The sequence below is a fragment of the Cinclus cinclus genome, chromosome 6, assembly GCF_963662255.1.
Source record: "Cinclus cinclus chromosome 6, bCinCin1.1, whole genome shotgun sequence".
Taxonomy (NCBI): Eukaryota; Metazoa; Chordata; class Aves; order Passeriformes; family Cinclidae; genus Cinclus; species Cinclus cinclus.
In genome coordinates this window covers 2658212-2683468 of record NC_085051.1, presented here as the reverse complement: position 1 = coordinate 2683468, position 25257 = coordinate 2658212, and the positions used below count along the sequence as shown (strand labels likewise).

Sequence of the window (25257 nt, the reverse complement as noted above, 5' to 3'; positions counted from 1 at the left end):
AGGGCCAAGAGCCAGGTCCTGCACCTGGGCTGGGCAATGCCCAGCAGGAACACAGGCAGGGCTGAGAATGGATTGAGAACAGCCCTGAGGAGAAGGGCTTGGGGGTGTTGGTTGACAGGAAGCTCAGCAGGACCCAGCAATGTGCACTCACAGCCCAGAAAGCCAAATGTGCCCTGGGCTGCATCCAGAGCACCTTGAGCAGCAGGGCAAGGGAGGGGATCCTGCCCCTCTGCTCTGCTCTGCTCAGATCCCACCTGGAGCACTGCATCCAGCTCTGGGACACCCAACAAAAAATGGGCACAGACCTGATGGATTGAGTACAGAGGATGCCACAAAGATGCTCAGAGGGCTGGAGCACCTCTACTGTGAAGAGAGGCTGAGAATTGGGGTTATTCAGCCTGGAGAGGAGAAGGCTCTGGGGGGACATTCCAGCAGCCTTCCAGTCCCTAAAGGGGTTAGAAGAGAGCTGGAGAGGGACTTTTCACAAGGGCAGTGTAGTGACAAAACAAGGGGAAATTACTTTGAATTGACAGAGGGCGAACCTTAGTTGGATATTGGGAAGTTTTTCCCTGTGAAAGTGCTGAGGCACTGGCACAGGTGGCCCAGAGAAGCTGTGGCTGACCCATCCCTGGAAGTATCCAAGGCCAGGCTGAATGGGGCACTGAGGAATCTGGGACAGTGGAAGGTGTCCCTGCCCGTGGCAGGGAGTTGGAATGAGATGATCTTTAAGGTCCTTTGTAGCACAAAACATTCTGTGATTCTATGATTTGTCTTGTAAGAAAGACCTACAGATCATTATTGTGCTAGAAAACAAACTAGCATCCCCTGTAGCACTACATTTCACCTGTGGGACCCTGGCCAGTGCTCTATCAGTGACCATTCCATTTGGTACCTGGAAGCCTGAGGTGGAAGACTGGGAGGTCCAGAACTGCTTTCTAGACCTGTCTTGTCATCTCTTGTGGAAAAGTTTAGTGCCATATTTGATTATTACCTTTCAATGGCATTTCTGTTTTCAAGCAGGATTTTTACTTCAGGATACTTCTGCACTCAGCTGAGATTGCCTTTTGGAGGTTCTCTAACAAGAAGGGAGTATAAAGGGTGTCACAGTGAAAGGGGAAGATGCAGCTTGCTGTGGTGATGAAGCTGAGAGGGGCGTGTGGGCAGCTGTAATGGCTGTTCAGAAAAAAAAAACACTAGGAACAACATTTTAGAAACCCCTCCAGGAACATTATCTTTTGAAAGTTCCTAAGCTGAAAAGATCTCTAAAGCAAAAGTATATTTTAAAGTGAGTTTTGCTTAAGTATGTAATTTGGAGAAGATTAAAAAAGTTCTGCCTTCAACAAATCAGAACAGAATGTGCTCATTTACTCTTTTTCCTGCTGAAAAAGTGAATTCAGGAGGAACCTAGCAAAATGAAATTTTATTATTATTTGTTTAGAAAAGCAACCACAAAAATGCCATTGAGCTGCTGCATTATTGTGTGTGCAGACAATGCCTTGAAAGTAAACATAGCTGTCTACCTGGACTTTTTTTATTTCAGCAAAGTACATTCAGCCATGATGCTTGTATTTTTCTCTCATGGATATGATTCTAAACCATGGTTTTGTCAAAAGGAAAAAATGCAAACCTGTAAGAAATTATCAGGCTGATGGCCAGGGCTGTCTGTTTTCAAAGAGTGCTGTTCTAATTATTTGCTGTCTCTTTGCTATCCAGTATTGGGAGAGAAGCTATCTGACATTTTTACATGCTCATAAAAGCACAGTACCTCAAAAAGTAAAAATATGGGAAAGTATGGCTATGTTCCTTTTTTTTTTTTTTCTAATTATATTTTCAAAGTTCAGGAACTTGCTGCAGTGATTCAGCTGCTGCATGCTGTTAAATGGTGTCACTTAATACACAGAAATCCAGTTACAGTTACAGCAGAAGTGAACTTTCCTACTACCTGCCTCTCTTTTTGAAGACTTGTGGTAGCACAAAGATGAGGGTTGAGGCTAAGCCTGGCAGATGAGTTGAAAAATCAAATGTCTATACTGTGTAGCTCTTGCTCATCTTTGCTTTTCTTACTTGCATGTTGGATAAATCTGTTTTACATTTTTTATTGTTAAAATGCAAATATTGTAATTATATTGTAATGTACAGTTTTCTCCATTATGAACTGTGTTATAATCTTGATATAGAAGTTGTAGAGATGTGAAAGAGACACTTGAAAAAATAATTTCTTCTGTTTAAAAATAATGAAATCTTTTTAAGCAGTACCCTCTCTGGAAACTCTAAAGCATAAAGCTTTGTCCTTGTCAAAAGTTCAGACCAATCTAATAAAAAGATTTTCTAGAACCAGAGAAAATGAATGTTTGGCTCAAATTTCTGATTTCTTATCTGCCAATCTTGGTCTGTTCAATAAGGAAACTTTCTTTCATCATCTCAGTTCTAAACTTACACAGGTCTTTTAAGACACCTCTTACTTGGCCTTTAAATGCATCAAAAAAGTGATAAACCCTAAATGTTTAGGTTTCAATGTCCACAAATACCTGCTTAACAAATCTAGTTGGTAACTTTGTAGTTGCTTTGCTCAGTTAATGAACTGTTGCTTCCAGTGCTCATTTCTGAAGGTTTTCATGAATAATGCTGTTATCATTAACTCTGTTTAGGCTTAAGCCAGTGCATTATGTACTGCAGCACAGTTTACAGTTTGGGACAAGGACACTCAGTTCCTTCATGTAATTTTAGTTTCTCATTCTCTGCTGTATTTATCTGTCACATACTTAAGCATTCATGAACTGATTCAGAAAAAGATGAAATTGAAAAAAAAAAATCATCTGATTGTTTGATAGACATTCCTGGGTTTAAATGTTGTGAAATGCAGCCACAGTGCAAGGGAGTCACAGCAAAAGAGTTCTGTGACCTGACTGTAGGGTTTACTTCTGTGTGTATGAGTACAGAATATATTCTCATGGGTTAAAAATATACCATTTAGAGTACTTGCAATTGACTTTTCTTATTTCCTAAAATAGAGGTATATTGCTTCCTGTTTCTCTTCACACAATTCTCGTTTGCCCTGGCCTGACACCCATTAGGTCTTTTTGAATGTCAGAGAAAAATTTCTGTAGCCCAGCCTTACCTGGAGATGGAAATAAGTTGTTGTATAAGGGCTGCTGAAAAAAAGAAAAATTCTGTAATCCATTCATCTATGTTCTTTAACAATGCACCTTGTATTCACAAGTATTTACAATCAAAATAGAATCCTTCCCCCCCCCCCCTTTGGGAGTAGGGCCCTTTAAACTGACATTTATATAATATATTGTTGAAAAGAAAATATTTACACTTCCTGACTTACCATCTGGTGTCCTTTAAATACTAAAAATTAAGATGAAAAAGAGCCTTAAATTAATGTGAACTCAAGCTATTTAAATATTATTGTTACAGATCAACAATGAATTGTACTCCCTTTAGTATTTTTTTATTTCCAGTTTTTCATCATACTTGTGGTAATAACTGCACTTCAAAATAGTTGCATAAACCCATGTGAAAAACATATTTATTCATACATAAATAGATAATGTTTTAAATTCTTAAGTACTATTAATTATACAGTTATTGAAACCTGTAAGGATCAAAGGATTTTATGTAAGAGGGATTTCACATACAGCATGGATTATGTTGCTAAATAATAGCACGGTAGTACTTCTTTAGAATTGTAAAATAGCTTAGGAGTATGATGCCTATAGTTGGTGTAATGCATTGGTAATTAAGAGGGTGTGAGGTTAAGCTTCATTAACTGCTGTGGGATTGTATCTTGGATTTTATTATCCCCTGGAGAACATAAGAAGTGAGAGAGGTCAAACTGTTAGAATCTGATTTTGCTTCGTGCATCTGCCAAAACAAGGCAGGCGAAGTAATGTGGCAGCAAACACAGGAGGACCTGCATTGCTGGCAGATACAGGTCATGCACTGGTTTATTGCAAAGATAAAAGGTTTATTACTGGAATAAATTATTCCATCTTTGCAGTAAAACCTTCATAGCTTGGTTTGCAGGAGACAAAATTATTTTAATTGCATTGTCTTTTACTATGACTGCTTCTGAAAACCATTTTTTTCTCCCAAACTTTTTGTTTTTTAACTTTAAAACATCAACAAGCTTCCTTCTTTCCAGCCAAACTGCCCTTAATAACTTTAGCACTTGTCTGCCTTTTTGTGTGTTCATGCTGCATAGCAAAGACTTGTATTTTAGTTGACCCCAAGGAATGCTGTATGGGTTTTGGTTTGTTTTTTTTTTTTATTTTAACTAATGCACTGCTACATGATTTGTTTTTTTCTATACCTTATGAAAGATTTGTCTTTTTTTAGCCTGGGAGAATATAACAGTTCTCAGAAGTTGACACACTGATGCCATAAAATTGTCAGTCCCAAAGCTTTTCAAAGCTCTATGATGTGGGAGTTGAGATATTTTGCAGCAAAAATAGATGAAATAGAGAGATTATGAGCTGATAGCCCAAGTCTTCTTTTCTTGGTCCATTGTTTAAATAACACTTTTATTTCCAAGTTCTGGGTGAAGTATTGTAAATAAATTCTGCATGTTTTGGTAATACTCTGTTCTGAAATTCTGATTTTGATTCCAAGAACATAAATTTATTACATCCTAAATTATGTAATTCTTGGACAGTAATGAAGCCTTTCATGATGCTGAGGAGTTTTGAAGTATAGATGCAACCATCCAGCCTTTGTTTTTGAGGCTGTATCTGTGTCATGACAACTGGAGACTCTCACACTCTCACAGAGGTGTCACTCAGGCATGGTCAGGTTTGGAAACAGTTATTTCCTTTAAAGAATAGCACTTAATTACCAGTGCCAGAAGAGGAGAAAGCCTTTTATTCCAATTCTAATTATTGTGAAGAATAAAAGCAGATATGAAGAAAAGAAGAAATTTGTAGATCATTTCAGTATTTTCAGTATTGCCCATAAAGCAAATTTATATAACCTTTCTATGGCTGCATTTCTCCCCAGTCCCAAGCCTACTACAGGTTTAAGCTCTCTACCTTTCTAAATGTGCTTATATAAAGTTCTAGTTGAAAAGGTGTTTGTTTGTTTGTTTGTTTGTTTTGTTTGTTTGTTTGTTTGGGGTTTTTTTGTTTTGTTTTGTTGGGGATTTTTTATTGTTTGTGGGTTTTGGTGGTTTCTTTTGTTTGGTGGGGTTTTTTTGTTGTTTTGTTGTTTTTTTTTTTTTTGTTAAATTAAGGACTGAGATACATGAATCAGTACATCCTAAGGAAAAGCAGTGAACATCTAGGTATTCTGCTGACTCTTCAGGCAGGCTGATGAAGGCATGTTGGCTTCTAATGAACACAGACATCCCTTCAAACAGCACCTACATCTTCTGCCTCTCTTTCATACAATTCAATGTAAATGGAATTGAGGGTATCTGAAGCTGGGATAACAGTGATAAAGTTGGGATACAAATCTGGAGGTAAACTATCTTTATTAGCTCTGATTATTATTCTTCATGATGAAATTACAGATATACTCTGACCTTGAATGGGATTGGAATTGGCCCCCCCTGCCATTTGTGTTCAGGTACATATTGGGATGTATTTAACCAAGTTAATAAAACAGGATGAGCTCAGGAAGTTGGTCTTCAACATATCCAAAGGCTGAGCACCTTCTCCAGACTGCAGCTTATTATGTACAAAGCCTCCTCAGAGGCCATATAGTTCACAAGCACCACATTCAAGAGTATGATTCAGGATATGTTTGCTTTAGAACAGAGTTTTGACATAGAAAATTGCATGGCTGTGAAATGTAGCAGCCCCAGAAATGTCTTAAATCTCAGTCTTACATAGGGACAACAACATGGTACATCTAAGAAATATTCTGCAGCTAAGCATGGTAGTTACTTAGAAAAGCAGCTTAGGATGTAAGAGTTGTTCTTGGAGTGCTCCTGGTCCTTTCTGTGAACAGCAAGGGACAAGACAGCACAAAGCAGCCCTAAGCTGCTGATGCATGTGCTCACTGCTCAGTACGGAGTCGTGGCTTTCTCGTGGTGCTTTGTGTGAATTTAGTCGTGTTGAAATCACTTTCTAGTGTCAGAAGTTTTTTATTATGTCAAAATAAGAACTGTTTATTGTGTTAGAAATTAAAAGCAAGCTATACTGGCAAAGCAAAAAAAAAAAAAAGCTGTTTCAGATGGATACTTAGATGGATTTTCATATCTGGCAGCCAAAATCTTTTATCAGCTTCAGGTGAAGCCATTTTTCCTTGATCTCTTAATCTGTTTCGTTCTTAGCAGCACTTAAGACACACCACAGTGCCTAATTGTGTTGCACTGATAGTGTGTCTGTCTCTGATTGTTTTGGACTGAGTTTCTCAGGTGACAACAGCTGGGATTTGTAGTGTTTCCCTGCCACTGAGGGCCATGTAAGAAGGTTTTGTTCACTGTCTGGAAGGCAGGGACTTTTTCTCAATGGTACATGAGGTTATTTGAGCAGCTTGTACTTTATCAATAATACTTGGAGAACCTCTCACTCTTATTCTGTTGACCTGTGTTCTTTTTTTTCAGCATAAAATACATTTTATGTGTAAAACGCACAAATTAATGTAGTTAATGTTCCTGTCTCAAATTTGACTTTCCCAATTACTACATAACAACAATGAACTAACAGCACAAATGATAGGCCTTTGCAGTGATTCTAGGGGAGAAAAACATTACATAGCTTTAAGAAATATTGCTGATGTTTTCCTCTTTACCTCCAGGAAGGAGAATTATGCAATATGCCATTGCCTGGTGTTTGGCTGTGCAGGCGATGTGAAAGCTACCCAGTGATGTTACAGCAGGGTGAGGTAGTAAATTCTTCAATCAGTGGTAGTGTCTGAAACAGGGGCAAGCTCAGGGAGTTGGATGAAATGTTTAAGCAAGATTTCATGATGTCTGGCAGGCACTTATTTTCAGAAAAAAAAAAAAACAGACATTACCAAACACTACAAGAAGTTACTTGGGAGCAACTCGGCCTGGAAATATTTTTTGGGCCTCCAAATTACTTCTTTGCAGAACTTACCTTTTTAAATGAAAATTGGTTTGGGGTGTTTTTTTAATTACTATTAATTGAAGAATATTTTGAGATTATGAACTATCAGCAGCTCTTCACTGAAAAAGAAGAACCGTTTTATGATAGGAAATTTAAATCTTTGAATAACTGTATGAGGAAATTAAATCTGCGCAATAGTTTAACTGTTCAGTATGTATTTTCAAAAAAACATAATTGGAAAATAAGATTGATTAACAGTCTGTTGAGGATAGCTGAGTTTTAAAATGAACAATTCAAAGTATTTTTTTCTTTAGAAAAATATTTTATATAATGCTCTTAGAAGTAAATGCAAATTATCTGTATCTGCATATATGTGAAATGCATCGGGGTGCTTGTCAGCCCTGGTTTGTACTTATGCTTTTCAGAACTTTTCAGTTCAGTGTTCTGTTTTCATTTTGTCTTGTCAGAAATCTTTGATTTGATAGCTTGCCTGCTTTCTTGTTTGGTAGATGTAATGGAACTCTGACTAAACTAATTTTTTCTTTTTTTTTTTTTTTTTTTTTTTTTTACTGGAACAGCTGTTATATGTCTGTAAATGTAATGAAAAGTGTGAATCAAAATTTTCATCTTCATGTAGCTTTCCTATCCAGAAAGCCTCATTTTTACTATCATAGTAATGAGTTTATTGTATGCAAGTGTAATTTTTAAACAAGCTGTAAGAAAGCTGAAAATATAACTCTGTACATAATTATTCACATGAATAGTCATTAGCAGGTAAAATGAGACATTGAAGAGTAAGGAATAGTTCAACAAAAACCAAAACAATAAGGAATGCCTAACATTTACTATGCTTACAAAAATCAAGAGGAGAAGCAAAGTAGTTTGTAATAAACGAAGCCAAAACTTAAAACCAGGGTGAGGAGTGCAAAGCTACCAGTAATAAGTAAGAAATCCAAAACCTTATACCGACAAAAACTAATCTCAAAGTCTAAAATGGGCCCAAAAGGCTAAACTGCATGCTCTGAGGACAAAATTAAAAAGTTCAAGTGCAATGAAAAGTTGGAAAGACGTCGTCAGAAACCCCTGACAACCCCTAAATTAGGAAGGAGCAAGTGCAAAAAGACTTTGGGTTCATTTTAATACAAAGTGAGGGCAAGCAGAACTAAGCAAAGATACGACATGAATATGTATTAAGTGTATTGTGTAATCCTAGGCTTTTAGGGAATAAATAAAGAAGGAGTTTAAAGTTTCAAAGTGCTTGCTTTGATAAAAATTATCCCCATGCACCTCAACACTAAATAAATGCATACCTACTTTATAACTCTCATTTCTCCTTAATTATAGGGTCTTATCTGTATGTCACCAGGCTTTTACAGTTCATTTTTAAAAGCAAAAGAAATGAAAACAACTTGCTCAAAGGTGTGATTTGTGCCTTTTGCTGAACTGCTGAAACAGATACAGTTGTTCTATTTGTGCAACTTTATTAAGTTATAAAGTTTATAAAGCTTTCCTAGCTTCCATTGTCAGGTACCTCAGAGACTGCAGTGACCAACCCCTGAAAGAGACAGAAGCAACTGTCTGAAATCTCCTTTTTTTCCCAATAATTATAGATGTTAGGTTAATTTTTGCAGAAGAAACAAAGTAGCACGTATTATTGGTAAGGTTGTGTATAAGAAATATGTGCAGGTTTTCTCTCCTGTGTACTTTAATATTAAATAAGTGTAACACTAAACCCAAAATGGATGTTTTAACTTCCATTGTCTCTTTTTGCATGGTTTGTACCATGTACACACAGCCGTGGATGTCATGTGGGTGTTTATGGTCAGCATAAGCCCTGCCTGTGTGCAGTGTGTGATGTGTGTCCCATCCTTCAATCCAGATTCTTGAAAGTTTTCAAATTTACTTTTTATATGTCTCCACACCCAACACATTGTACCAGAGATACTGGGTAGCTCTGTGTGTGTTTAACCCCTCAGGTATTCACAGTTGTTCCTCGAGAGTCTTTGCTCAGTGGAAACACGGTTTTCATCTAAGTCTTGCTTTAAAGCAGCTCCAGATTCTGTGCTCTCCAGCTTACAGGCATGGGTGTGATAAAGTTGGGTCAGAAAACTTCATTGCACTTTATTTCTCCAGTAGGTGTAGAATTCATTGCATGACTTCTGAATTCATCATGTGTTGTTTGCTTTTTCAGCAATGCAGCAAAGGCAGAAAGTGTATATTAGAAACTTTAAAAAACATCCAGAATTAAACGTTTTCCCCTTTCTTTCCTGTGTTTGTGTCCATGATCCATCATGAGTAGATATCATGCCTAATGATTAGCAGAACAGAAAATTCAAACCATCCTGTTACAGTGGTTTTCAGCTGGTGTCTGTAGGATGTTGTGGTCTGTTGGATACTTCTGAAAGATTTGCAGGTGCTAACAAAGATCTTAAGTTAAAATAGGCTTAAATTTTCTATGCAGGGAACTTGCCCACTCTCAGAAATGGAGTAGTTTAGGAGATCAGCCTTTAAAGAAAGATTACAAAAAAAAAAAAAGGAATATGGGTCCTACTCAAGATGAAGTAGAGCATAAAATGTGGTGTTTCAATTCTACATTCTTTCTTTTACTTCTATAGTTCATTTTTTCCAATAATAATTACATAGGGGGTTTTCCTGCTCAGTATTAGTAGGAGCCAGTCTTTCAGAAGAGTTATTTAATCAGGCTTTGTTACATTTTACAGCTGCCCATTATACTCAGGTAAGTGTATTATCTAGCTGGAGGGGGGGTGTGGATAAAAATCTGTACTGCCATTTCTGCTGTAGATAGCTGACATTCTTTTGCTCTCTACCTGTAGGAGCTTCCAGCCCCTTTGCTTGATGATACCTATGGGAAGGATCTGGGAGATGAAGCAGCAGTTAAGTCTGAGGATTTTCAGGATTCTATGAAAATAGCCTGGCGCTACCAAAATTTACCAAAAATGGAGGTAATAGCTATTTCCTACTTCTTTCCTCTTGTACTCAAGATGAATTTGAAAAGCAAATGCTTTTCAGTCGAATCTAGACAACAGAACTGCTAATGGGGCGTGTTACAGGATTGCCTCCTGAGGGAAAATTATCATACATCACCAAATGTTTTAATTACAAGTGATACAAAAAGAAAGGGAATTGGAGAGTTTGCAGGTACTCTAAAACTCAATACAGACAATAGTAATTTTAAAATAAAAAAAGGAAAATTAAATTCCATGGGATTTTTCAGTGAGGATTATTAAAATGAGACAGTTTTTTATGGAAGTTAGGATAATGTGCTTGCTTACAAACTTGGACCAAAATTAGTTGTACACAAATTACTTAAGTAGGTTTAATCAACAGGACTTACTAGATGTCTGCAGTGAAAGTACTGTGTTGAAGCAAGCTGTTGACCTGCTTATCCATGTGCATAACAACTAAAGCAAGCACTTGAGATTATATCAGCTTCACTGTCACTGGAAACTAATCACTGTGCAGGGACAATGTAAGAAACAAGCTCAGTGGTCAGTCTTTCAGAGTTTGCAGTTGTTAGTGTTTTGTGAATAATCAATCTCCCAGGGCTGGTGACTTTCTTATTTAATCCAGTGGCACAATCAGTCTTTAACAAAATCACAGCATTTCTGACTATCCAGAATAAAATCCTGGTTTTGTCTATACATTTTAGTCTGCATTTATAAATTCTGGTTTAGACGTAGTCATACCTGCCTAGTAAGTTCAGTTGTATTCTTAAAAACATAATTGGAATGTGACAAAATGATCTTACAAGGCTTGGCATGTTTGGTTTTCTGTGAAATTGCACAGACATGGCTATAGAGTTGTGTCAGAAAAGACTTATATATGGTGACATGCCAAATCAAACAGCCTCCAGGGTAATCATATAATCTCATCAATTTTATTATTGTGGACCTTGCTGTGCCACTGTCTGCACACTATTTGGGGATAGTTCTGTGAACTATCCCCAAAATAATTTCTCTTTTTTAAAATCTAGCAGAGTTCCTTCAACATTGATATGAAAACAATTGCATGTTGTTAACAAATTGTGTTCTGATGTTATAACAAAATAGAAAAATTATTTTAAAAATTCAGTTGTATGTGCACTTATCTTCTTTAACTTCGTAGCAGTAAACACTTCCTCCACTAATGTAATATTTCTTGAAAATGTGTGACGTACGTGCCCTTGATTATTGCAGATTGATTATGCAAGATGGAATAAGATTGTCAGTCTTTTTGGGGGAATTTCCCTTGCTGTTGTTGCTTTTTGAATTGGATCTTGATCATTCTCAATAGTTGAGGTACAATATTTTTATGTGTATGTTAAATTTATTCAAACTTTAAAACACACAAAAGTATCAGTCTTAAACTATCTATACTTAAAATTCCTCAGGACATTTTAATAGGTGAATAATTGGTTTGAAATTTATATTTTTTGATATTTTGTATTGCAGTTATCATAAAATTTTGGCTCTGTTCTATATTAATTGGATTGGTGATTATACTCCATTGAGGAAAAATCTGATACTGGCTTGCTACCCATAACAGTACATTTTGTTCAATAATTTAATGAACAACTTTGGTTGTGATTCCTTCTTTAAATGTTCCTTTGCTGGCACAAAACAGTGTTGAATAAAATTTCAAGGCATATTTTCCAGATTGATTGAACTGATATGCCGGTGCATTTTCAAAGACTACTATCAAATAGTTTCAACTGTGAAAGAGAAAAGTTGGCTTTGCTTTTAGCTAGAACTCTAAACATGGTAGCAGAAACTTTTCTATCCATTATCTGGCTAAATACAGAGCAAAATGCTGAGTAAAAGATGTCTTTGTGGTATTTTTGATGATCAGTTTGGTTACTGTTTCTGAGTAATAATTGATTTTGATTTTGATTAGTAGTTCCCTTTCCATTTATTAGTGCCTGTTTAGACTAGCCAGGTGCCTCATTTTTGTTCTTGTGCACGGTGTCTGTATTAGCACTTTCCACAGCTGTCACAGTTTCTCTCCACATACTGCACATACCTTGCATCAGAAAAATAATAGAAGATTTATAAGAAATCTTACGGTGAAAGTGAGTGAAAGGCCTTGTTATGCTTGATGTGCCTTTGCCAGTTTGTTACTTACATCTGTATCAGAGGTGATTTTAAACTTTTGAATATATGGAGAGCCTGTATTGCAACGCAAGACGGTGTGTTTCTTCTTTTTCTTTTTCTTTTACTTTTTTCTTTTCTTAACGAGCTGCTTATGTTCTTGGGGCAATATATAAACTGTCACAGCATGAAATCAATTTTCTGCCTTGATTCATCCTAAATCTGAGATTTCTAGCACATTAGTATTGCAATTACAAACATTAACGGCAGACGGTAGCGTAAAAGCCCGCTCTGCTCGCTGACAATTTAGCGTATTTCTCCTTGTGCAAAACAGGAACCCAGGAAAGAGCTGGCCCGAGCCTCCAGCCCACTAATAAATGAATAAATGTATCAGCTGCAAGCTGAGAGGGACGGCGAGCGTGCCGGGCGCCGTGCGTGGCCGTTCGCTAAGGCACATTATCCATGCTTGCTTGAGTCAGGTAGGCTTTCCGCCGTGCGAGCGTCCCGCTAAGCCTGGGAATGCGGGACACTGAGCCCTATTCAGGGCCCTCTGACACGGACCCGGCTTTTATTGCTTTTATGGGGGTTTATTAACGCCAAATCCCAGGCTCCACCCACTTTGTAGGCGCCGTGCTCATTCTTTGGAACCGAGAGAGGTTATCACCTACCGTAATCCATGCAGCGGGGTGGATTAAGGACACCAATGTGCCTCGGGATTCTCAAAGAGGATCCTGGAAACTTCTTGTTTCTTCTTTTTTGCTGTCTTTACTAAACTCTATTGGGCCTCAGTAAGGATTTGCATCTGAAATGGGCAACCTGGAGCTTTTCTCAATGAAGACATCAGATCAAAGTTCAGTTAGTCAAGGCCTTTCTAAAACATTAAGGGGGCTTGGAAGTACACAATAAAAAGATGAGCTCTGGCAGAGATTGCAGTAAAAACATTCTGATCTGTAATCCGGATAAAGAATAGATTATAGGCCAAAGAACAGCCCTGTTTAAATTGCTTTCAGAATCCTTGTTTTGAATAAAGTTACATTTTACAATAAAAATATTTAAATTTTCATAGAATGTTGTGTTTTATTGGGGTGCCGGCTTTAAAAATCAGATACCGAGAAATCAATTGGTACACTGATTCAGAGAACGTACTTTTCTATTTTTTCCTCCTTTTTAAGTTAAACTGGTTTGCTTCTAATGACTTGATATTCATAAGCAATTCCATGGAGTTTTTAAATTACAGAATAATTACTTCTTTTAATTAAAAGTTTAGGTTGTATTGGTTATTCTAGGCAAAGTCTTGCATTATTGTTACTGTTGATATTTTCTGATAACTGACCAGGCTTAACAACTATTAGTCAAATAATTTCAAAATATTTACCCTAAATCAAATCATTCTAATTAATCTTAACAGCTTAATAAACTCTTTTGTAAACTACTATCTACTTGAATATTTTGTGCTATAACCATCTGGGAGGGGGGGTTAACTTTCCGTGTGTAATTCAAATAATGTTGCAGTTTCTATTCTGAATTCCATTAATGTAGAACAAACAGATGCTTTTATCTCCTCTAATTTACTAGCATAACATGTTCAAAATGTGTCATTCCTGCCCAGGTATATGTTAAATTTGGTTTATGATGTTTTATATACCAAAGTTAAGATCTGAGGAAAATGTATCTTCATTATGGCAAATCTGAGTTATTGCATGTAATGCTCAACCTACTGTTTAATCAGTTTTCAAGGAATTAAAAATAGTTTTAAACTATTTCCTATGCAATGGTTTGTTTTTTTTCACTGATCATAAATAACGGGAAACATTTTCCAACTCAGCTGAAAATATTTCTGTAGCACCATACAATTGTCAGAGACTGAAAAATCAGAGGTGGAACACATGATGTTCTGCACATTTCTTAGGTCTTTGCAAATTTGTCATCATCTGTCTAGAACATATGCCAAAATATGTTATAGTAATTATTTTAATTATCTGACGGCACTTTGGTGCTGCAACTTGGAATAGTAAAGGTTGAACTCTGTCTGAAAAATTCACATTCGAGAATAAGAACGGAAGAACAAAAATTCAGTACTAAATACTGTAATGTTTTTGTACTTTAAGCTTTTCTTGAGGCTGAATGGGGGGAAACGAAAGGTTTGAAGCGTATTGCTAATTAAGTACTTTCTTTTGACAGATAACAGTTTAAGATTGTAATCAGTATTTTTCTTTCCACAGGCCAGCCCAACAACATATACAAAGTTTGGCCATTATTACGACATTTCTAAAAAAATGTCTCCAGAACTGTATCAGTCTGTAAAATGGCACAGTTTTTACCTACATGAAGAATTGTCTTCCGAGCCTGAAATGCAAGCATGGTAAGTTTGGATCCCAGGGCGCTGCTGCGTGTTTAGATTTTGCATGCATGTTGGCAGGAAAGGAGATTTTTGCGTCCGCGCTCGCCGCGAAAAGCGCCGTGGTGATGGGGGGGGGGGGGTCCGGAACGGTCCGGCCCTGGGTCCCACTCGGTGCCACACGTCTGGAGTGGCACAGAGACAGCTCAGAGCTCTGCTGCCAGCTGGGGGAGGGAGCACGTGGCAGTGACAATTCAGGCAGACATTACTAGGACAGCCTGGGCCACGGCTGCATGACAGCCAGAGTGGGGACTGGGGAGAGCTGTTCTGCCTGTCCGAGAATCCTCCCTGAGCACCGCGCCCCAGCAGCTCGAGATGGGCTTGGCAGGTGGCTCTCAGTCTCAAGAGGATATCTGCAGTTTTTAGGGCTTAGGAGACAGGCCATACTTGACCTACGTAGCTTAAGAGTGCTGGATCAGATTAGTTAATGATGTGCTTTTTACTTCTTACATCCTACAGCTTCACCTAAGGAAAATGCAATATAGTGTGAATAAATTTACAATCACTAATTATGTCTTACAAAACATTTCCTATTCAAGCTCTTCTCGGAATGAATAACTTATTATGTTTATGTCTGTCAGTAGTGAATTAAGGAAGACTGAGGGAAAATGAGTGACAGTAGCAAAGACTCTTATTAGCCTGTAGACACACGTCCATTGTATCTTTCTTGGAGACACTTCAAGTCAAGTCAAACATCAAGGTTGGGCCAGCAATTTCTTTGTCCAGCCCAGTCACTGAATTTATATAACAGTATAATTTATATAATTTCTAGAATACCTAGCTTTATAGATGCCAGTGTATAGGGCAAGCTCCTGGACGCAGTGTGGGATTCCCTGGGACTGATTTCCACTGCACTGCACTCATATAAAACCTCAGATTTATGAAAGAAGTGCAGAACAAACCACCTCTCTTAGAGCCGTAGCAAAGCAATAAGCCAAGTCTCTCTCTAATTTGTTCTCTGTTCCATGATCAAATGTCACTGCTTTGTGAAGTAAATTCTTGTGATAGTGTAAAAACACCCCACTTTTAGGACAAAGCAGAGAACTTCTTTCTATAGTAAATATTTGAACCAACTTTGTTTATATATTAATGTTCTAATTTTTAAGTTTAGCAATAGAGGATGAACAGAAAAATATCTGTCAGGTTGCAAGTGTTACAGTTATTGAGGAATTTAACTCCTCTTCTCTAGCTAATGAGAATGTCTTGATGCACTAACTATATGGCTGTCAAGTATTGGTTCATTTTGCATTAAAATCAAATTAACTCATCAGTATATTATAAGAAATGGACTTTATGCATTTGATTTTATAAGCCTTGTTTAATGCTGATGCTGTTCTTGTATTCTAGCCTGATAAAAGTGCATCATTCTTACTATGTGAGTTCTAATCTTTTCTTTTACTTTAAATCTAACAGAAAGACTGGATTTATGTCATTTTCTTGGCAAATGGGTAGAGCATAGAGTGAGGAGGTGAGGAACATGATCAAATCAAGCTGGGCTTTGGAAGGCTTATCTCCTTTTCCTCTTCCTGCACCCTCAACGTGGGTCTCCTTCAAGAAGCCTCTCCTGAGGAAATGAAGGAATTGTGGTGTTGGGAATAAAGGCAGGTACCAAAGTGACTGCCAGCCACCATTCTAAACACCGTCATGCAGTCTAAAAATGATATGATAAGGGACAGGGAGGAATAAAGACCACACTGGGAATAGCAAACTCCTAGAGAAATCTGTGGGAGATGTGGAATTGTGTAAATCCCTTTCTTTACAGTAGATAGTTTTTCTTTTAGCTTTGATTATTGTAATTTCTGACAGAACATAGTTGGTTTTGGATTCCCTATTTTAAAAAGGTTGTACAGGGTCAGTGTTAAGACAAGGTGGGGAGGAAGAGCTTTTCAAAACTGCAGTCCCTGATAGAAAGCTTAAAAAGAATGGATGTTCTGGGGAAAATCAAGCAGAGTTAAAAGCTGACATGCAGAGGATGTAACTCTGTCTTCTGTAGTCATGGGCTACAGTAAATTGTAGTGGTAGAAATACAGGCAGATGGAGATGGAGATGTTTTTCTAATGAATTGCACAAGAAGTTGCCTTGTAGGCACAAGTTGGGAGTGTTGTAGTATTTCCATCACTAAAAATTTCTAAGGACTAGCTAGGTGAACATCTGTCAGACTTACTGAGGTTCTCTTCATCCCTGTATTTGTGATTCTTTAATTCACATTAGTCATGATGCATTAAATCCAATACTACTGCATTACAATGAATGTTACCATATATTTCACTGCTCTCAAGAAGTTCTTGCTTTTGTAGAAACCCCACAGATTGTACTGCAGTTTTTACAAATACTGTGATGAAATTCTGAAGGAAGCAATCTTTTCTCAATGAATGAAAGCAAGCTCACAGTCCTCTCAGCATGATTTCATTAAAAAGAGTTTCTAAAAAGGGGAGGGAAGGGATATTATTTTGCTGGCTCTACTGTTTGGAAAATCAGTTGAATGCTTCGGGCTTTAAAATCTAACTTCAATATATTGTAGAATAGTAAAACTTTCTGTTCTCTTGATTAACTAGACAATGATTTTAAAGTAAGTAGTCACACAATAGTCACCTTCCAGTTGAAATCACCAATTTGTATTAGACCTTATCTTGGATTGCCTGTAGGTCCTGCTGGGAGCCTGGGCTCTTGCTCAGGGAATGAGGAGCACAGCCATGGCTGGTTAAAACATCTCCACTTAGAGCATGTAATTTCTTAAGCATGTGGTGCTCAGACTATGCTTAGAGCCATACCCAGAACAATCCCTGTTGGCAGAATGCTGATTGCTTGTTTAGCACTGCAAAATCTCTGTAATCCATCATGCTGATGGTGCCTCCAAAAAGTACTGACAGCCTGAAAGGAAATTTTTAAAAAATTACAAAAAAATTACTTGAAGTTCAGAAAATCTCTAAAAAGAATTTTTTCTTTCAGTTTTTTCTTTCTTTTAATTTAATTTATCAAAATAAGATTGACAGAAGATTAACAGTGGAAGCTGACAAATCCTTCAAAAATAAGGAAGCATTTTTTAAAAAGGGGATATTTTGTTTTTGAAATAATTTACATTAATAGTCTATATTATGAGATGTATACAGAAGATTAGATGACATCTAAAAGGTAGACTTTGTAAGATACTTATCAATAAAGATATTTCTGAATGAAATTTTCTCTTAGATTGTGTAGGAGTACAGACCAAAAGCAGTAGTGTGTTGTGGGGTTTTTTAAATCCAAAAATGTTTTCCTTTTGTCACTAATACCGAGGTTGAGGAGGAAGTGAAAACTAATAGTTTTGTCCAGTATACAGTTTTCCATAAGTGAATTGATATTGTTTTTGAGACATGATTCTTCTTTCTAGTACCAAAAGTTGCAAAAATTAAAAATAAGCTCAAAAAAAAGAACTTTTCCATCTTCTCTAAAGGTTTCCACATTATTTTATCTTGTGTGTTCCATTCTAAATATTTATAAGGTTGCAGAGCACAGCATGGTTTGAGCTCAGGCTGAAATAAATATTTCTAATCCTAAAACTGGAGCCATTGAAGAGACACCTTCTCTCAGGTACTCATCATGGAAAGTGTACCTAGCCCAGCCTGAAGGTCATGAGCAGTGACAGCCTCATCCTTCTAAAGAAAGGTTTTAGAAGCTATGGGGTGGGCTTTTTTTGTTTTGTTTTAGGGTTTTTTTGGGTTTTTTGGGGGGCTTTTTTGGGTTGTTTTTTTTTTTTTTTGGTTGCACCTTTTTGATTAAATTATCATACATATATTGATGTGAGCAAGGTGTTCCCTAGGTGGTGTCCTGTTTGGGTGGGTTTTTTTTCTCTTTTCCTGATAGAGACCTGCTACTTTTGTATGCAATTACTGTTCCTCAGAGAATGTACTGAATCCATAACTTGTTTAGATGCACCTAGAATACACCTTGTTGACCAGCCTTACTTTCCCCTTTATTTTTCAGTTAGAGGAGGACTAGTTTTGGAGGACCTTAAGTTTCATTTTTTTCTCCTTGAAATTTGGCACATCTCTTTCCCCACCTTTCTTTCATTTGGGAAGAGGTGGGGGAGCAAGACAAACAATTCTTTGCTCTGTTTTCATTTCACCACCCCAGGATGTAACATCAGATTACACATTTATAGCAGAAAATATACAAGAAAAGTAAGGTACCACATTTTCTTATGCAGCTTATACTCCTCTGTCAGAAACAGGAGTACACTGTACATGTATTTTAAAATCTTTGAAAAAACAATGCTGCATCTTTTAAGAAGAAAGATCCTTTGTCATAATGTTTTGTGGCACAAAAATCATGCATCTATAAAAAGGACCAGATCATCCTCAGGCTTGTAAGACTAGCACCACATTAAGAAACCCGTTTTATTTCACTTGTTCTTCAGTGAGTGAGCTGTCTCTGTAATTGTAGCTGATGTCTTTTTTTGAGATAATTACAGAGTTTCCCTTGCAGGATCAGAGATGTAGGGACTTCATATACGCCAGAAACTCTCGTCCCTTTTGAGAAGTCATGTATATTTATACATGTGTGCCTCTCTGGCTATCCACACAGGCACCCTTTTTTTTATGGACTTGGAAAAAATGTGACTTTTTGACTGATTAGATTAAAACTGACCTTTTCTTTGCCACTAAAAATGAGTTTTGGAGGTAATCAGTGTCATTTGTTCACCTTAAAGTTTGGATCACTCCTCCTTTTTCTTTCCTGTGTTTTCAGGTGTGTGTGTGTATCTGTCTTTTGACAGAGAGAGGGGCAAAATTTTAGCCTGTAAACTGGCACCTGCCAGACAGGGTAGGTATAGCATTTAATAGCCACATTTGCTCTCCTTTCTACAGTTCTGAGACCTGATGGCTGGATTAGACTACAAGGTTCCCTTTGGATAATCACTCGAGATGGATAGAAGTTCATTTCCCCATGATAAAAATTAATTGCAAAACCAGTTCTCCTAAAGGAAGTAGTAAATGGGCCTGGGTGTTTGGTGCCAAGAGAAGGCATAAACCTTCTCTGTCTTATCTCATTTTTATGTTGGGGAAGGGCAGTTATGTCCTGGTGCTAATGCTGGGCCAGGTTTACGGGGGTGTGTGGCTGACAGCAATTGTTCTGCAGGGGTTGTTGCCAGGATATTCTGTCCTGGTCGCTGCTCTGCTGGAGCTGGTACCTGGCAGGAAGGCAGGAATATCCTCTCTGGTGACTCTGTGCATGGCAGGCAACACTTATTTTCTATCTCTTCTTTCAGTCTCCTTCTTCAGGGCCGTTACCAAACAAGAAGGTTTGATAATCAGAGGAACCAAAATAAACAAGTTGCAGTTTTTCAGTAATGCTTGTAAATCTTACCTTAAGAATGTATGTACTTTTGAAAAAAGAGATTTATCTAGAGTCTAGATGTACCAATAAATTTAGATAAAATAGGTTTTACTGTCTTGCCTAATGGAGTCTCCTTTTCCATAACAAGGCTATTTGTCATACCCTTGATAACCCAGCCTTTGTTAACTGCTTGGAAACTATCAGCAGAGAAGTCAGAGCCTTTGTTGTAACCAGGATACCTTCTTGCCAGCTCCTGCTTTATCCATTACTAAAGTGCTAAACAAAAAAAGAGTAAAGAAGGAATTGTTTAAACCCATTATCAAAATCAAATTGTGTTTAGTAACAAAACCAAAAAAAGACTAGAAACTGGAAAATAAGAAATATCTTATTTCCTTCCTTAAATATTGTGACAAACATTGCCAGAAGGGTAATGCGACTTGCTTTTATAAATGCTGTTTTTACAATATTTTTCATGTTCTTATTTACATAAGATGGGTCAAATTCAAGGAAACCATGAATATTTTAGAAAGAGGTGGAAGAGGACCTGTTTTGACATCTTTTCAAAATCTACACACATTTAAAAAAATTCTTTCTTTGCTGCAAGTTCTCTTTCTGGTAGATTAATTGAAGATCTATTATATTTCATTGTTTTAATTCTGAGACCTTTAATCCTGCTAGTGCTTTGGTTATTTTATTCTTTTATCCACTAACTTTTAAAAACAAGTTAGTAATGAATCAGAAGTCGGCAAATATTTTGTTTGCAGTATATTCTCTGGCAAAAAAAATTATCTGTTGTTATAATGCAAAGACAGAGAAAATTTTGGCTACTGTGGGGGGCTAAAGTTCACCCTGTAAACTGACAGCTGCCAGGCAGTGTAGGTAGCACATTTAATAGCCATTCCTTTTGCAACTAAACACTGGGAAAGTAATGGACTTCAGAAGTTAAACTTCCCTGTTGGAAGTGCTCCTTTTCTTGTACAGCAAGGCAGCCTTTTTGCATGAAATATCATGTTGAGATTATGTACTGGCAGTTAATTTTCAGCTCTGAATTTCATAAAGGGTATTAAATTATTAAAGTGCATGAGTTTAATCAGTAGCCTTCTAGGGTACTAAATCTGAAACAAAAATAAATAGAGTTTAATTTAGAAACTCTCTTTTGTGTTCATTTCAGAGGAAGGTAATCTCATAATATTTTTTGACATTGATTATTTCAAAACTCAAATTTATTAGGAGCACGTGACTTTTTTGATTGCAGATGTTTAGAACTTAAGTATATTTGAGAGTTGGGGTTGTGTGGACACTGTTTTCTTGAAGGATACATAGACTTTTGAGTTGAAGCAATGGTGCAAAAAGACAGATCATTGCAATTTTTGCATGCCTCTCAGAAAAGTTGAATTCTGCCAAGGGGTGAAAGCAAGTTTATTTCAGTTTATTCATTAGTAAAATGCCTTTGGGTAACAGTCTAGGCTCTTAGTAATGGTAATGGGAATATTTGCATTAATATTTGGGCCAGGTGGTCTCTCAAGGTGCCTTCCAACCTGAGCTGCTACCAGACCAGAGATACATAAGTTATGGAGCAAATGACAATGTTTTTAGAGGCAAAATTTTCAAAATAACCTGCTGTATTTCCCAAGAAGTACAGCAAGAGGTTGGAATCCTCGACCTTTGATGGTAGTTAGTGAGGCTGGAAGAAAATGTCAAAGCCAGAAAAGATAGAAGAGTTTCAGCTGCAGTGAGGAGCCTGCATCAGGCCCAGATGCCCAACCCAGGGTGGTCCATGGGATTTAAGAAAACAATGTCTCTTAAAAGTAAGCACCTGAATTGCTCTTTGAAAGCAAAGAGCTTTTAGCACGAGATGATTTGCTCAACTTTTCATTTTGTTTTAAGTCTGCTTAAATCCATTTTTGGCCATCAGTTTGCTTTTGTTTTTCTCAATGTTGTATTTTCTAAACAAAATATAGAATAAATGCTACCTCACAATTTTGCTGTCACGCAAATAAAGCAATGAAAATGTCTGAAAATTTTCGCAGAAAGTCAACTCTGTTCTTCAGGGCATTGATTAGGTATACTTGGAATAACAACTGGATAGATCTCTGTCGGTTGCAGAAGATTAGTACTGGGCTGTAATGGTTTCAACTTTAAGTTGATACATTAAATCATTAATCTTCTAGATGTAAGTGAGTCTGACATAATTAAGTTATCTTAATCCCTAGAGATTTCAGCTTTCACGAAATGTCTGAGCACTGAACTAGTTAATATGAAGCAATCACAACTGCTTATAATGTCAACTTTATTCAAAGAGTTTGGGGGTTTTTGTCTTCTCTGACGCCTCTTTTCTGTGTGACACTTGTACTGAAAGCTGCATCTGCTCGTATTTATTTTCTGTTCAGCTGTCAGAGACATGTAGGAGAGTGTTAAAATGTATAACTAAACTATTTCTTCTTACCAACAGGAATATGAACAGTGGTTATGCCAGGCTGCTTCAGTCCATTCAGAGGATCATTTCCCAGGAAGGCTTTGATGGCTCTGATCCCCAGGTACTGAAGACCCTCACCCTCCTCTTTCATTCTGTAGCTGCTGTTTCCTTGCTTTTCAAAGGTTTCACAAGGTCTTGGACAAACTATTAAGGAACAAATTATTTCTAAGCATTGCTGAAGTAAGCAAGCAAAGTAAATAGTGTTCACGTTTTAAGAGGGGTTTTTTGAGGTTTTTACCTGTTACAGAGTTATGCAGGAGCATGTGAGAAAGAAATGTAAGACAGCTTTTGTAAAATGCCTTTTCTGTGCAATCAACTAATAAATGGAGGGCCAAATATGATGTTAATAAGCAAAACACATTTTCACCTACATTATTGTTTTTTCAAATTATTTTTTTAGCATAATCTGTTCTTGAGGTTAAGCATTTACCCCTAAACTTTCAGATTTTCTTATTGTTGTATTAACTGGTGGGAAATTTTTAATTAGTTAAATTGTAGTATCTTTGTGTGGTGAGCATTGAAAGAGAAGTAAAGGTATTAGAATGCTATTTCAGTTTATAAATCAAAACAGCTTATCAGCCTTCCAAAAATCTCTGTACTCTTCATAAAGCGTATCGTGGGTAATCAAAGCATTTTAAGTGTAACAACATAGGCTGAAAGACCTTTTCTAACTTGAGCAGTCCCTTATCAGTTATTCTTTGTCATATTCAGTAACATTGCAGGCCTTTGGTGCTGATGGAAATAATATAAGTTGTATATATTGATGCTTATTTGAAAGGTAATTTTTGCTGTACAATAGAAAAGTTACTGCAGTAGAAGTCAAGTAGCATAAACACTGGAGAGCCTGAAACAATTTAACACAAGACTGCGTACCGGTGCTATATCTTAGGAATCATTTTTGCAGGGGGGTGAAGCTGGAAAGGATGTTTTCCTGTCTCCAGTGGGCTTTAGAAACATTACCTGCACTGAGGACTTGTGTGTAAATGTCGCTGGTTGTGCTGAGCGCCGTCTCTGCCGAGATGTCTGGGAGGGTTTTGCCCTCCCTTCGGTGGCAGTGCCAGTCTGGAGAAGGCCATTGGTCCCTGGCAGGCCCCTCTCCCTGCTCCCCCTGGTAGCCATGGCAACAGGGATGTGTGTCATCCTCCTGTGCTGCACGGGGATGCTCCTGCCTCAGAGCCCTGGGTGACACAGACACCCTGCCAGCCTCCAGCCAGCCAGCAGCCTCCTGCCCGACACACCAGCCTCTTCCTGCCTCTTTTTCTTTATATATACATATGTAGAAAAGAAAATGAAGGTTTTTCAGAGCCAGCATTTGGGAGTTTTCTTGCTTGCAAGTAGGGAAACATTAAACATCACCGATCATTATTTTCTCTAAATGTCCTACTAGTGTCAATAAAACAAAACCAGAACTATAACTGAGATGAATGTAACAGTATATGTTTTCTAACTAATACGTGTAAGTTTCTAAGGTGAAGCTTTAAAAGTTAGAGAAGTCCTTTTTCAGGCCAGTTTATTGATCCAGAAGGCCATTAGCACTGTGTAGTTCTTCAAGGGGGGTAAGGCATATGGATTCCTGGAGTGGTTTCTATTGCTTTCTTTTAATACTCTGCTTTTCCCCTTGCATCATCTTTCTTTGTACATTTACATTTTGTACATTTAGAAGCCTTGTAGAATATACACTTCTTAAAAATATGTCCAGACTTCAATGGAACAGTGGCCCAGAACACAGGTTGGATCTTTTATTTGCCCAATCTCTGAGCAATTATCAGTTATTTCATATTCTCTTCTGTTTACTGAGCCCGCAGAAGGGCTTTTTTAAGTAGACAGATGTGAAGATCAAGGAGCACCTTGTATTCTTCTGGACCTGTGTATAATTCCATATATTGTATAATTGCTATATAATCATAAAAGCCTCTGAGAAGTTTGTGCATGTATGCCCCCCACCCCCAAATAATCCTCTATCTGACTGGTAAAACCTTTCAGATATTTTTGGCTGCTTTCATGTCAAAATGCCAGTGATACTTAGATTTACTCCTTTATTTGAAGAGGGGTGTGAAGAAAACTGAGCAGAATGTGACTAACCCCAACTGAGAGATGGTTTGACACAATTAGGAAAATAAGTGAGAGCTACCATTAGAGGTTTAGTAGGCCTTTGATAAAATGGTCAGGCACCTCTAGGACCTAGTACATTTAGTTAACATTAGCTTTTAGAACCATCTGCAGGTGGCCATCATAGGTTGATTTTTTTTTTTACTGTCCCGCATGGCTTTGTGCACCTCAGCACAAAAATTCCTGTCTGAGGTATGAGGATACAGAAAAGTTTTGTCAAAAAGTTGACCAAAGCAGTAACTTATTTGCTCCCACTGACTGGAATGCCTGTGCCAAGGTCTGTTTTGGAAAATCAGGGCTTGAATTACCTATAAGCTACGAATACAAGCATCAGGTTTACATCTTTTCTAAAACCTCCCAGTAACTCTTTGCTGCTGATTATTAAGTGGGAACCCTTTATAAAGTGATCATGGCATTCAGTTATGTAGAATAGTACCTCTTTGTTTCAGAGTTTTTAGAGGATTTCACGTTTGACATCAGAGCTTTAATAGGCAGCTGTTTCCTTAAAATTTCTTTTGTATACTTTGGAGGCTTTCAGGGTTCTTGTTGGGGGGGATTTTTTTGTTGGCTTGAGTTGGATTTTCTGAATTCTTCATAATCAGAATTTCTGCTGCCAAATCAGACGCTGTTGCAAAAATTACATGAAAAAAAGGTTTCAAAAAATAGGAAAATAGATCCAAACTTCCAAACTAATGCAAATATAAAAGTTCTTGTGGTGTATCTAAAAAAATTTTATCCTTCTCTTTACAGCAGGCTGGTTCTGGGAGAATATTAGACTTGCACTTTTCTTATATTTCAGTTTTGGAGTAAACTGTCAGGACTGTGTAGGCCTGACAGAATGATGCTGGTAGAAGTTCT

At 37.4% G+C, this 25257-nt stretch overlaps 1 protein-coding gene across 1 annotated transcript in view; it reads left to right on the top strand.

Moving 5' to 3' along the window:
- ELP4 (elongator acetyltransferase complex subunit 4) overlaps positions 1-25257 on the top strand; it is a 136749-nt gene that overhangs the window by 17117 nt on the left and 94375 nt on the right. Inside the window, exons 4-6 of the mRNA XM_062495164.1 lie at positions 9851-9979; positions 14326-14465; positions 22267-22351. Coding sequence (XP_062351148.1) covers positions 9851-9979; positions 14326-14465; positions 22267-22351 — 354 coding nt within the window. The remainder of the gene's footprint in view (positions 1-9850; positions 9980-14325; positions 14466-22266; positions 22352-25257) is intronic.